The 14,665-nt window shown below is 27.2% G+C and overlaps 1 protein-coding gene across 1 annotated transcript; it reads right to left on the bottom strand.

Annotated features, from left to right (window-relative positions):
- Window positions 1-3,947: 3,947 nt before the first annotated feature.
- Window positions 3,948-14,091, bottom strand: LOC114127655 (beta-galactoside alpha-2,6-sialyltransferase 2). The gene is made up of 6 exons (XM_027991955.2): window positions 13,742-14,091; window positions 11,567-11,854; window positions 8,999-9,324; window positions 8,096-8,295; window positions 7,826-8,000; window positions 3,948-6,194 (listed from the first exon to the last, which is right to left on the bottom strand). Exons 2-6 carry the CDS (start codon window positions 11,824-11,826, stop codon window positions 5,944-5,946), a joined length of 1,212 nt encoding a protein of 403 aa, XP_027847756.1. The 5' UTR covers window positions 11,827-11,854; window positions 13,742-14,091; the 3' UTR covers window positions 3,948-5,943.
- Between the last annotated feature and the right edge of the window lie 574 nt (window positions 14,092-14,665).

Below are 14,665 nucleotides of genomic sequence, written 5' to 3'. Positions count from 1 at the left end.
TCGTACGCCGCCCGACGACGGAGCCGCCGCCCGAACGGCCGGGCGTCGTCGGACGAATATTGTAATATATTATTATGTTTTACGATTTGTGATACTGTCGGCCTGCGTGTCGATATCGTAATAATATGTACGTGCCGTTGCGATTTCCGATCGTAACTCGTGAAAAACACGAGACGTTTCCGGAGACGGTTCTATCCGTCGTCGGGTCTCTCTCGTAATAGAATTTATCCGTAAAATGTCCTGACGATCGCTTTTTTACGACGTCGAGTGGGTGATAAATATAAGCGTACAACCCGCGCACCCACACACACCACCCACAGGTGCCGATTTCCCATTGTAAAACGATGTATAATACGCCGAAGCTACCTGTTCGATAATAATTGACGGTGTACGAGTTGTGCCACTGCCGTCTTCCGGTACCTAAACCGGATAATACGAACGGTAGTCGATCGGTAGAAGTCTGTAATGATAATAATATATTATACATATGTCTTACGAACGGTTTCTACACACCGACAGCTACCTAATAATATTATCTATACGTTGTGTCCCGAACATTCCATACACGTATTAGATATTATATGGAATGTATAAACAATCGCTGTGGACGTATTATTTTAATGAATCAATTTAGCGAGCTACTAATGGTCCCTTATTATAAACGTGATTTAATTGTCCGGCGATCGGTTCGTTATACGATTACATCAAAATATATCGATGTCTATTGTCTAATGTGGTGGCTAGCCGTCGGTTATTTATTGTTAGTAGGTATATTAGCCAAATCGTACAGCACTCGATGACGAACGATTTGCGGTTTTGGGTTTACGTACTACGTCTTGTTTTCATGCTATAGTCATGAGATGTCTTTTTTTTTTGTTTTTTATATTATCAAGATTTCAAAAGTATGTATAAAATCATAACTATATCGCGCGAAATAAATGAAATTACGATGCTCACGGGACGATATAATATTATTATAAATCATGTCTCCAAATTATTGCAAGTTTATCGTGTAAATTATGTATGGCATATCAAGTAAAAATCAAACACATTTTAATACCTTAGCGAATTAAGATGTTTTGGGCACCTGCACCGCCTGTATTAGACGTATGAATGTACATAATGTAATTTTAATGCCCACTAACACGTCTTTCTAAAATCTTTACTCGAGTCTAAACTCCAAAGAGTAGAGATGATATACAAACCTATACTATAATGATTTCTATTATATTTTATATATCTCATATAATCGGCTAAGTCACCTCTTTGATCCTTCACTTACGAAACCACCACTAAAGACGGTAATGACCTTTATCGTGGCTATTAAACTACCTATATGGCTATATAGGATTCGGATACGAAAGCTTTTATATTTACAGCTCTATAAAACTAAAGAAAAGAACTATAAAATATATTATATTTATTTTTCGTATCAATTTAAATTTGATGATGATTAATATTTAATAATAACGAAAACCTAACTAAAGTTTTTATATCGACTTATGAAGTTAAAATATGAGATACTTCTGTGACCATTTGCCCTAATATGGCTATAAATATTAAACTATATTGTTTAGCCTTTTGTTTTAGTAATTTTTTTATCATAGTAATAATTTTTTTAGTAGACTGCTAGACAATTTTAAAAATGTCTTTTTTAAAGGACAACATTATATGTTATTATATAAACTATATTACTATATAATGTATAAAGATGTAAATTTGAATACTTACCTATTTTTACTACTCGGTAAAAAAGCAGGTAGCTATAATACATCACTATAAGAAATCAATAATTCTAAGCTTCCTCCACAAAAATTTAAATATTAGATATTCAAAATTAGTTATTTTATTCAATACCTACCTAAGTTATTCTATGCAGGTTTTATGAACACAAATTTGTTACTTAGACTATACATGCTAATATTATTTTAATATGTAGCCACGTAGGTAGTTAATAAGCATATTATGTTCCTTGCTCCCATTATTATGAATTTACAACTTGTCATCATGAGAGTTAAATTGATGATATGAATTTCATCTTCACCAATCGATATTGGTATACTCAACAAGATATTAGAATAACTCCCGGTTAGGTCTATCATACAAATAATAAATTTAAATAAATAGTAATATTATTTTCATAATTTCTACGACATCTATATGTAATTGAATATTGTTGATATCACCCAATAGCCACTGTGGCTGCAAGTCATTTAAATAAATTTTTTTAAAAAAAAAAAAAAATAATAATTTACAATTTTTTATACAATATAATAAGATATATAATTTTTAGTCTATGTTTATATAACTTTTATTCCTTATGAATTATATGTATATAATATTATACTGCAGCTTACCGATATCACAACAATTTTTTTTTTTATATTAATGTCTATCATCGATTTTCTACGTAGTGAGTAGTGACCATAATAATATGTTAATGTGTCCATACCCGGCATACCCAGAACGTATTTCCCCTTATTTACATTATATAAACGTATAATAGTATATCGTATACGTATTTATACCTAGACATATTGTTTATTATTTCCGGAGTTCAATTACATTAGAGAATAGAATGAACCATAATGGTGCTGAGTACAGGCACCTCCTATAATAATCAATACATATTTAAGGAAATCCCTTCATCCGTGAATGTTGACATATTAGATTACCACTATGGACGCATGTATATAACACAATATTATTTACTCATTCTCTCATTACAAACGTATTTAAGTCGTATATTATATAGTCGACAATATTATATACACGTGTACGTAATTAAAATCATTATAATGTAGTATTATTCCAAGTGTTCCGACTTACAATCTATTATTCCTGCAAACGCCGTTGTCCGAAATTGTTAAAAACGCTATATGACACTATAAATATAGTAGCAGTCTACAACAACTATTATTTTTTAGTTTGTACAACTTATAATATTATCCTTGTCGAATACGGGCATTAAAATTTTAATCCTAGACCGAATCGTAGATTCTTTCTTATTATTGCAGTTGTATCAAGTCATATTTTCTCGGAACAATATCACTGCGTGCCAGATTAATTATTCAATAATAATTATTGTATTGGACAGTATTAAATTATTATCTAAATCTTATTATAGCCGAAATAAATATTTAAAAGTATTAATTATGTAGCTATGTTATCTGATTTTATGTAACTGAGCGTTTCATTCAATATGAAGTGTACATAGGAATGACATCGTATAGGTATGTGATACGTGCAGTATATTAATTATCTATACTGTAAATAGTATATACCCGTAAGTATTATTATATAAGTTAAGGTGTATCTAACTTATAAGACTATAATATGACCGTGAATAAATCAATTTAGATAATGCAGAAGTTAAATAAATCTTTAACAGCATTATACAAAAAAAGAAAAACAGTTATTAAAATAACGTTACTAAAAATGTTAAACGTAAATAATGTAGTAAGACTAAACATATTATATACCCAAGACCAAAGTATATAACTATAGTGTATACGTGTTCGCATTCGCCTCTCCTATTCATTACAACGATACATTCATACGATGACATCAGCTCCTCTGGCAACACGCCACTTGTTATTTTTATTACTGTTTAACAACTATGAAGGAAGCGGTAGAAAGTAAATAGTTTATAGATTTAAATAATTTAATATTATTTTGTTTTCGTTAAATAATTAAAACAATATTTACAATTTATCCGACCAATGGCCATGAATTAACGTCCATATAGTATGTCCCAAAAGTACCGTATCACCCAAGTATATCCACAAAACCGTGCAGACGCATCAATACATTTTAAATGCAGACTTTTATTTAACAATAAAAAAATTCCAACTCAATGGCATATATTTTTTCTCGACATGATTCTTTAGGGACTCTTATATTTATTTAGATATGTATAAGAATTTACAATTTTAAAACACACTAAATTCGAAAAAAATGTTGTTTAATTTTTAAAATACACACTGTAAAATGTTTTATACAATAAGAAATATGAGCTAAAAAAATGTATGTTGTGTGAGTGTGTGACCTATATGAAAGATGAAGTTACTCGGCCACTATTTTACACCTTATACACTTTTTATATTTTGATTGTATTTCAAAATTCAAACTTAAATATAGGATTTTTGAATTTTTGATGTTGTTTGTAATTTGTTGAAAAGAGTTCCCAAAATATATATAAAACAATTAATTATCTCGTATGTTAGAAAACATTGACAAGACATTATAAGACACTGATGGCTTTTACTCAGATTTCTACTCACCTAGATTATATATCATAGAGTTCTAAAAAAATTAGGTATCAATAGTTTTCGAAAAAAATTTAAAATGTATAATCGTATTTGTACAATAAACCTTAAAGCAAGTTAGATAGAAATATAATTGATTTGAAAATTTTGAACTTTTTATTATACTTATGAATTAAATTTATTAAGCTTTTTAATTCTCTTAGTACCTATATTAAGTTATAAATGTTATAATTTATAATACCTACTTAAAGTTTTAAAAATGGATAAATGTATTGATAAATGTGTACTACCGTTACATATTTTTAGTTAGTGTATACCCTCAATCGATACACTTTGTAATTATAGGTTTGTTTTACTGTTAACTTAAAATTCTATAGAAACATTAAACACTGTGTTATTTACTAACTATATTCTAATAAGTCACATTATTTTTAAATAATTCTTAATTAATCTATTAAATAAATTGAACAATCGAAAGTAATAATAAATACATTAATATAATCAAATGTTTTACTTCAATATTATAAATTATAATAATATTTTTATCAAAAATGTCAACTTGTACATATCATAGATAAAATATGCTTGTATAAAGTCGTATATCATTTTAATAATAATTAATAACGCAAAAAAATATGTTATCTCGTTTGTGTTTTTCTAATAATATTTATAGTAGGTATAAGGTATATACGTTTGTTATATATACTCAATAGACTGTATACCTAGTGAATAATACAGTTCTCAGGCTGTATATTACTACCATAGGTCACACGCACTTTGAGTAATCTGTTTGACCATCATACACATTAAAGTGTAATTTTGAATAAAATATTACGAAATTATTTCTATATTATTATGACCGTGCACGGTCGTATTATTGTCATTACTCATTATGTGTAGAAGTTATGGTTTCCATCTAACACTGAGATCGGAATTCGGATGGCACTTGAAAATGACAACAACATAATAATATAATGTCGATAAAATAATAATATATAATATGGCACACATCATTATACTGTGTCATTATTGTAGTAACGCTAACAATATATAATTAACGTTCGTATATATAATACGTAATAAAATATTAGGTATACATCTTTTTTAAACAGATTAACCGTTATCGTTGTTATAATAATATAAACACCGAATAAAATATAAAAAAAAAATGTTGTTGCCATTTTCACGGTACTATATTATAATTTAATATATAATAATATTATTATGCATAAATCCTATACAAAATATAGGTAATATTTCGTTTCTATGAGATAATAATAAAATAAAAAATTACAACGTCAGACTTCGTGTTGTGTTATTTACCTAATCTACGAATAAACATTGTTCAGAAGACGGCGATAATATAAGTTCAAAGTTGATTGCAGTTAATGATGTTGTACGTCATAATACCAATCATATACTAACAAAACACGAATGCTCTCTAATATGGACAATATAGCCATGTACACTAAATCAAGACGGTATATTCCCGTTACGCAATGATAATTATTATACGTGTGGTGGTTATTATAATAATAGGTACACACGATGGCAATGACGTACCATCATGTGTACCTACCTATATTGCTATATACTATATCGTGTGTATAAAAAATAATATAAAATGATCATAATATCAGTGTAGTGCGTGTAATAAATTTACATCGTATAGTCACTATAACGAAGTGCAAATCGGAGATTTATAACCGGGGATGGAGAGGAACCCTGTGTGGAATACCGTCTGATCGGGCATAGTGTTGGCTGTCAGCATCAGTAGTTTTTCGGCCGCCAGCGGGTGCCAAATCCCAAATGTGCACGTTAGGTCGACTTTTTCGTGATAGTAATGACATCGGTGTGTCATTCTTTCAGACGGTATGAACTCGAACATGTTGACGACCGTGCATCGCGGCAACAGCATTGCTAATCCTATTAAAATCGAAATAATATAGTACATCCATATATATAGATATATATATATATATAATATATATTTTTCAATGCTTCATGTATATAGTTAGGTTGTACCTGTACGTTTGCAGCATTATATCGGTAATGAGCGTAAATTTTTGCACGGGTTTATAACTGTTATACGTATAGTTTATACCTACATAGACTGGTATAATTGAAGGATTTGACGATTTTATACTAAAACTTCATCTAAATATACCTATCATATGTTTTCAGGTATGTATAAAATGTATATATATTTAGCGATTTTGCCAGACATGTGGTATTTAATTGCAGGCTATTGTGTTTCTATAATAAACATATTATTTGAAAGATAGTCTACAGTCTACACGATACATCAGAAGTTTATTTAATAAATACGCCTATATTATTTCGTAATATTTTTATATTAGACCAGTGGTCTCCAAACGTTTTTATTCGAGATGTATATATATAAATATAAGTATAAAAAAATTAAAAACTCTTAGTTATTCAAACTTATATAAGCTCGTGTAATTTTTAATTGTAAAATGTATATTAATTTATGATACAGCTAAATGAACGATAATATCTGATACGGCGTGTAACACATGATGAGGAGTGATTGTAATAATGATTATAAGATATGATTATAAGATTATCAGTTACTGTTTTAAGTAGTGTAGGTATCATAATTACGGACGGTTTTGCTTCCCCTCAGATTTTATACAAAGTATATAAATTTAACATGCCAAAGTCTCAACCAAAATATCAGACTGAGTGTTTAGAACTGTAAATAGTATATACAGATTATTCAGTTTATTATAAGCTATTATTATTTTGTTAAGCATTGATAACTATCTTTTGTAAGTATACTTAATGATGTATTAAAATCAATAACATATAATATATATAATAAATAATATATTCTGAATACTTTTATCCAATATTTGTTTAGTATATTAGGGGCCAAATACTTTTTAAGTAATCATTCGTCATTTAACATTGTGGCTAAAAAATAATATTAAATCTACATTTTAAATTAGTATTATTATTTGGTTGTACTTTATGATATATTACACTGTTAAAAAATATTAGTATGATTTTAAAATTTAAATGAACCGAAGATTTCGATGTATTTTTTGAATGTTTGAAATATTTTAGGAATTTACACATTGGAAAATGTATAGTAGAAAACATACTTACTTTGAAAATTATTTTTTTTTAATATATAATATATATATATATGTATATATATATTTGAATATTAATTCAAAATACTTTGGAGTGTATTTATTTATTAAGTAGGTATTTTAAATGTTAACTCATTATTTACTTAAATATATTATTAATTTGTCATACTTGGTTGGAATATTTAATCCAAACATGATCCAGGAAGGAAAGTATAAATTTAATCATCTTAAGAAATCAATTATTAAATATTTCAAAAAATATTTAAAGTACCTACACTTTTTTTTAAATTATTACCATCAAATTCTACAGTGAAGTAAAAAAAAAATTGTGTAACTGTTATTGTATAATACATTTTATAGTTCTACGACTAATATCATGTCTACTATATAAGTGAACTTCACTATATAATATATAAAACATAATTTATAATATTTTACCTAAAAATCCCGAGGATGGAGGATTGCGTCTTATATGCGCAGTAGTATGATCTTGTATGTAATCCCATAAACGCCACAGATATTGAGGATGAACAACATGAAAGTTTGATTTTGGATTAGATTTTCTAAATGATATGTAGTTGTTTATAAAGTTATGTTCAGGACTCTTAATCCACTATAAGTAAACAAACAAAAATTTAAATCAAAGAACAAATTGATTAATTTAACTATAAACATATTATACAGTCTTGTTAATGAATGATTGATTACTTCGTTAATTGACGATGTGTAATTTGATGGATCCCACATCAAAAGTTTGAGCCGCTTATATAATGGTGATGATACAAATTGAAATTGTGGTTTAGTGACAACTTGTGAGTTTAAAATACGTATTGTTGTCTTTGAGCCAACATCTTTTTCATATCCTTTAGTTGGAGCGTTATTAAATCGCAAAACCAAGTCATGTTGGTCTAAAACACGAAAATCAAACTTTTATATACTTTTTATAGTCTCTATATATTTTAAATAAATAAATACGTTACATTTTACTATGCATATTATGTGATACTAATTATTAAACGATAAATTAAAAAAAAACTATTTTGAAAGATAAACAAATGAATAAATTATATTATTGTATTCTATACTGTATAATTAGTCTTGTGTTATGGTAGGTACTCGAGTTAAATTTGTTAAGTATTTTCAATAAATTTCTATGATCTCGTATAATTTCTAACCTCAAAAAATTACCTATATTAAAATATAAAAATATATATGTTAATATATATCAATGATTGTTTTCAAATAAGTATTTGAAATACGCTTTAATTACCTTTTTTTGAAATTTATACATGTGTTTTTCTATATAAGTACAATTTTAAAAGTATACTCGTGTATAAGGCTGTTTATTATATAAAAAAAATTTGCCCATAATTTTATTCTAGGATTGCCTTCGCACGGATGCTTTCAATAATACGATATTATTGTTATCTGTATTGGTATTCATCAGTCATCACGCAATTTTGATAGGTATACACTCGATTATTATTCATTCACGCAGACGAGTGTGAATAAAAATTATCAATGACAAATCAAATTAGACAACCTGTTATATTCTATATGCACCTAATACTACCTATACATATTATGTTTGTTATGTGTTGCATTTTTCACCTATAAAATATCCGAGATTCGAATTGCGAAGTGTAGCCGCATTGGATATGATTGCACAAGTGTCGAATACTTCGTTATCGTCAAACAGTGGTACATCCGGAATATTTTCGGTCAACAAATGATCAATGTCATTTTTTTCTAATGTTCTAAATTTCTCCACGCTAGAAGCCATATTGCACGTCCAGTCGCTTTTGACGTTATTCGGTGCTTGCGGTCTATACGGAACATTGTAAGGGTTCTCGTTTTTAACGGACCCGTAATTGCTACTCTCCTTCATTATTACCTGCCTTAGACGGGCAATAATTTTATTCTTGAAATTAAATAACCTGTAATATATACACATTAAGTCAGTAATTTATACGAATATATACACGCACGATAAATATATTATAATATTATATAATACAACCATATTATAGACTGCTTGTACTCAGACATATGACTATAACAAACGTTTAATTACTTACACACGCGATGCTTGAAAATATATAACAATTTTTATACTGTCGAGAGCATATTTTATGCATATTTACGTCTTAATCTATATTATAGTTACCTATTGTTTCTTGGTAGTCTGAGTTATTGTCTAACAAGTGTAATACAAAAATAATGGGTTTAGCTGTTTAATATTTTAACGACCATTGTTTATTTTAGATTAAAATTTAAACAAAAAATAATTATTCATAATCCAGATAACTATCGTTCCAGTAATAATAATCTAATGGTTATGTATTTATGTGAGATATTAAATTGTCATGTTCACATAAATTTAATTTAAATCGTCTTCAGTAATCCATTTTTCATGAACATTTTCTCCGTAGATTATTCAATCAACATGTGTATTATGTTATATTATATTATTATATATTTTATATCTAGAGTCTACCCATTTTTTTAAAAGAAATTAAAAAAAAAATAACGTAATAAAATTACTTAGGTTTATGACTTATAGATTTTATTGATGTATACGTGTATGGAAAAATCCCGAAAAGTTAATTAAAAACGGTAATATCACGATTACCTATGTCAATGTCGGGTTTATTTTTCTGTAGTCACATAAATAACGATTCTTATAAATTTAGATATTTAAAAGTTATGTAATTTGAAATAAATATTATACTGTCGACGAAAGATAAAATTATTTTGAAGTTTTGAGCTATTTATTCAAATTTTAGATTTCGAGATTTTTAGGTGACGTCATATGCCCATATCCGCATTTATTTTGTTGTTTTTGTCTTACAAATTATAATATAACAAATTTGAGTTCAGTTGAACCAATTTTAAGTTGTTATTTTGTTAGCTTTAAAATATTAGACTGATTTGAACATCTATTATTAAACTTAAAAATTAAAAGGTAAGAATCTGTGTTCTCTTATTGGATTTTATGATATATTAATTTTTAAGTTATGAATATCATTCATTAAAAATTAAAATATCAAAAATTGAGAATTATTGCTAACTTCTAAAATAGGTAGTTAATTTGAGATCTCATTATTTTAAGACGTACAAAGTTATAATATAACGTTAAAAGTACGTCACTTTAACTAAATAATATCAAAAACGTGTGTTGTATAAGTTCAATTTAGATATTTTTGGTACATTAATATTTTATTCAGGGATAGTCTAAAATAACTACTAATACTATAGCTATAATGCTTTATAATACTCATATATTAATGGTAATAATTAATATTACTATACTGTGTCATGGCTGAACGGTGACATGCAAATTTGCTATAAATTTCAAATGGGAATTCGAAATATTTAAAATAAGAGTCATTAAACATTTAAAACAATCCTATTTGATAAAAGTTTTAAAATTTATTTTTGTAAAATTATTTGTTGCACTTCTCGTGTACTACTACATGCTGTAGTCTAAAAATGTGTATGCTGGAAGTCCATGTGAATAAATGTATATTATGTTCATTCAGAGTAGTTAATTTCGTTACGTTACTGCTGCGCCCTTTTAATTAAAAACTATAATTTAAATTCAAACACTTAAATGTATTTAATTGAAAACGTATTAAAATTAATTACCATTTGCCGCTTTCGTAATTTATTTAATGTATTTCGATTAAATTTCAAATTATCGCTTATCTACTGTACGTACAATTTTATTTTTCAGTAAAATCGATTTACATAAATAATATAAATATAATGTATAGGTGCCTGCAGATTTTGCTTTATTGATTCTCGTACATCTTAATCATTAACCATCATAATATGATATATTTTCTGTCATTCATACTCATATGTTTATAAATACTATTCAAACATGTCATAAATATAATATGTATTATAGGTAAACTAATAACTACATATAGGTACATAGCTTAGGCGTGTTTGTACCAAAGCTGCTTGACTACTCTAGTTGAGGCCAAGCCTGCAAATTTAAATTAACTCAAAACATTTTGGATTTTTTTTGTGTAACGAGGGAACTGATTTCATACAGCAATTAATTTGACAAACAATAATTATACTTGGGATAGATTTGCGAAATAGTTCCAACTTCTTAATACGCTTCTATGCGTATACCATAACATTTTATACAACATTTATGTTACCTGCCTGATTTTTTCCGTCTTGTCTAGAAGAGCTTCACTAATCCGCATTAATGGATTTCCGTTTTTCTGATGAGTGGTTGTGAAATCACCTTCGTCATAATACTCGACGTAAGGCTGTTGTTGTGTGTAGGTCAATTCTTGAGTTTGTTGGTTTTTGACGCTTATGTGACGCCAATATTGTAGCCAAAGTAGATAAATGTATCCGCACATGCCCAAAAGTACAACGTTTAAAAAAAACCATACTGTCAGTGCAACTGAACGCATTTTGATCAAATATAAGTGTTGCAATTATCTGAAAATATAATTGATAAAATATATAAATAACACTACTAGTGGTTAGTTATGGATCATCCAGTGTATAGATCAGCAGAGGTGCTCATTTATATTTATTTATTTAAATATACTTAAAATAATATATATATATTTTATTTTGAACATTTTTTAAATATTTTTTGGTAAGTACCAAATCTATTAGTTGTGCTTACTGTTAAATTATCATTTAGAAATGTTGTATTTAAAGATATATAAAAATAAATAAAAAACCGAATAAATATTAGTACCATCATAGTCAAATTTCTCTTAGATTTATATACATTTTAGATTTTGAGTGGAACTATGAAATATGAATGTATTAGATTTATAGATGATGTGTATTTTTATTACTATTGTTTTGTGTTTCTAGACCATTTTCTAGTAGAAATAATAATACTCTGATGTTCCACTTTGATGGAGGTTTCTGGTAGAGAATTGAATCTAATTTGTATACTTTTCAATTTGCATGATGGTCAGAAGTAGACATTTCTCATTACTTACTAAAATAATCCAAGAAGAAGAGATATATTTTTAAATTTTTACTAAAATAATTATTTGGTACCCGTGATTGTCCAAAATTTAGATTATTTACACAGAATTTTATTTTTTACTATGACTTATCATTCAATTCAATTTTTGAAATTTAACATAACCCCAATTGTAATCTACCTATTCAATAACGATGTAACGCTTTACACTGTACAGTATAGTGCACTATAATGAATACTTTTTACTTATCCACTTAAAAAAAAAATGTTTTTATTTAAAAAACTATAGCTATAATTAAATTATTAGATCAAATATTTATTTAAAAACACGCGGGATTGTTTGTGTGGGCAACGTAAACTTTAGGGGGAGAGAGATCGATCTCATCTGCAGCCGTCCTTGTTAGTGGCACACTGTTGTGATACGAATGCTTTTGAAAATAACTAAGTTGTGTTATAGGTATTACTTGGGGTATTGTCTCATTTTGTTTTTGTATTCAATGTATCAATACACATTAATTGATTACTATCTCAATTTGTTATATTACCATCGTAATAGTATAATAAATTATAATAATTAAATAAATAATGAGTTATAACATAATAGTATAGCACTATAGCATCTATATATTATATAACGTTATAACAGAATACTCCCTATAGAACCTCAAAAATGTGTTATCTACAAAATAAATACTTAAATAAAAAGTTTAAATTGTAAGTAATAATAACTTTTATGAATTTACATTTTACAGTAAGGAAATATAAATCAAATCGGTAAAATGAATAAAGTTTACAAACTTACAGTATATTCTATAGCTTTTAAATATGTTTCAAAAAAACAGACCTTACAAACTGGTAGATTTGTATTATACGCAACTAATAATAATTGAACTAATCTATTAGATGATCAGATTTCATGTAAGTATATAATAGTACATAAATAGTTTAGTTTGGGAAATTTGTAAAAAAAAAAAAAACAATAATATTTATCACATCACATACCTATAATAATCATAAATAAATATAAATAAATTAGAACGTATATGTATACTATGTATAGGTACCTACAACTAAATAATAATATTTGTTAATATATAATATGTTATATACACATGTATAAACACATAATAATAATATAGAGGAACCAATAAATTTTTTTTTACAGATATTTTGGAGCAAACTTTTAGAATTTTACGATGACGACGAATTTACAAGAAACTGCGTTCTTAAAGCCACACAAAATAAACGTATAGAATTCCAATTAATTTTTCTAATTACATTTATCTCATGGCACCGCGCGGTACGCATAATTGTATTATAATCTCGTGGATATTGTTAATAATATTATCAGCAAGTGTTAATAGCGTAATTACACCTACCTCCTGCACCATGCACATCAATGAACATATAAATCACACGCTCGAATTAATTGGCAATTAATCTCTAATGTATAGCGTACGGACGACGTGACTAAAATATGGTATTATGGAATTCACATTTCACACTTTTCCGAAACAATAATAATTCCACTATACTAGAGCACTGTATTCGGATGCGGTAGTTATGCGTATGATAAGCCGAAAGACGCTTTCCATCGTGCCGAGGTTTTAGCACAGCATCATCGTGTAGAGTACGCAGGATCAATAAACCGCACTTGCGCCATCCGAAACGCGCATCTGACATTATATGCAAGCACATAATATTCGCGGTGGTGTATTTTTGTACAGGGGTGAAGAAATAATAAATGAATTTATTAGTTATTTATGTTATTCAGTGATGACGACATTATTAATATGCATGTATACCTACCATCAGTATAGCACTGCCATCTCGTATTTAATATTATATTATATACATGCTACAAAAATTCAATGACAACAAAAAGGTACACTGCAGAAATTTAATAAATACATAGGTACGTCAAATCGCTTAAAAATAATTAATGCCAAACAATAACAATTGTCATTTCGATTAAAACCATTGAATGTTTTATTATTTTATTTTTACATTCGTTGAAAATTGTTTTTTACCTAGCAAAATAGATTGTTTTCGAAATAATTATAATAATATCATCCTGTCTATTATTTTTCCTACAATAAATATTTCTACTTTAAAATTATAATTATAATAATCCATACATAGTACATTTTTATGACAAAAATATTTTATTATTTTTGACAACATTTTTTTTTTTTTTTTGTAGAAAAAGTCTGTGATTTGTGAGATGACATTAATCGTCTTTGTTTTTTACACTAAAATAGGGTATTTTTATTGAAAAAATTTACTTTTATAGAAAAAAAAAA

Source organism: Aphis gossypii, chromosome X (assembly GCF_020184175.1).
Source record: "Aphis gossypii isolate Hap1 chromosome X, ASM2018417v2, whole genome shotgun sequence".
Classification (NCBI taxonomy): domain Eukaryota; kingdom Metazoa; phylum Arthropoda; class Insecta; order Hemiptera; family Aphididae; genus Aphis; species Aphis gossypii.
Note: the sequence above shows the minus strand (reverse complement) of the source record. Positions and strands in the feature narration are given on the sequence as shown.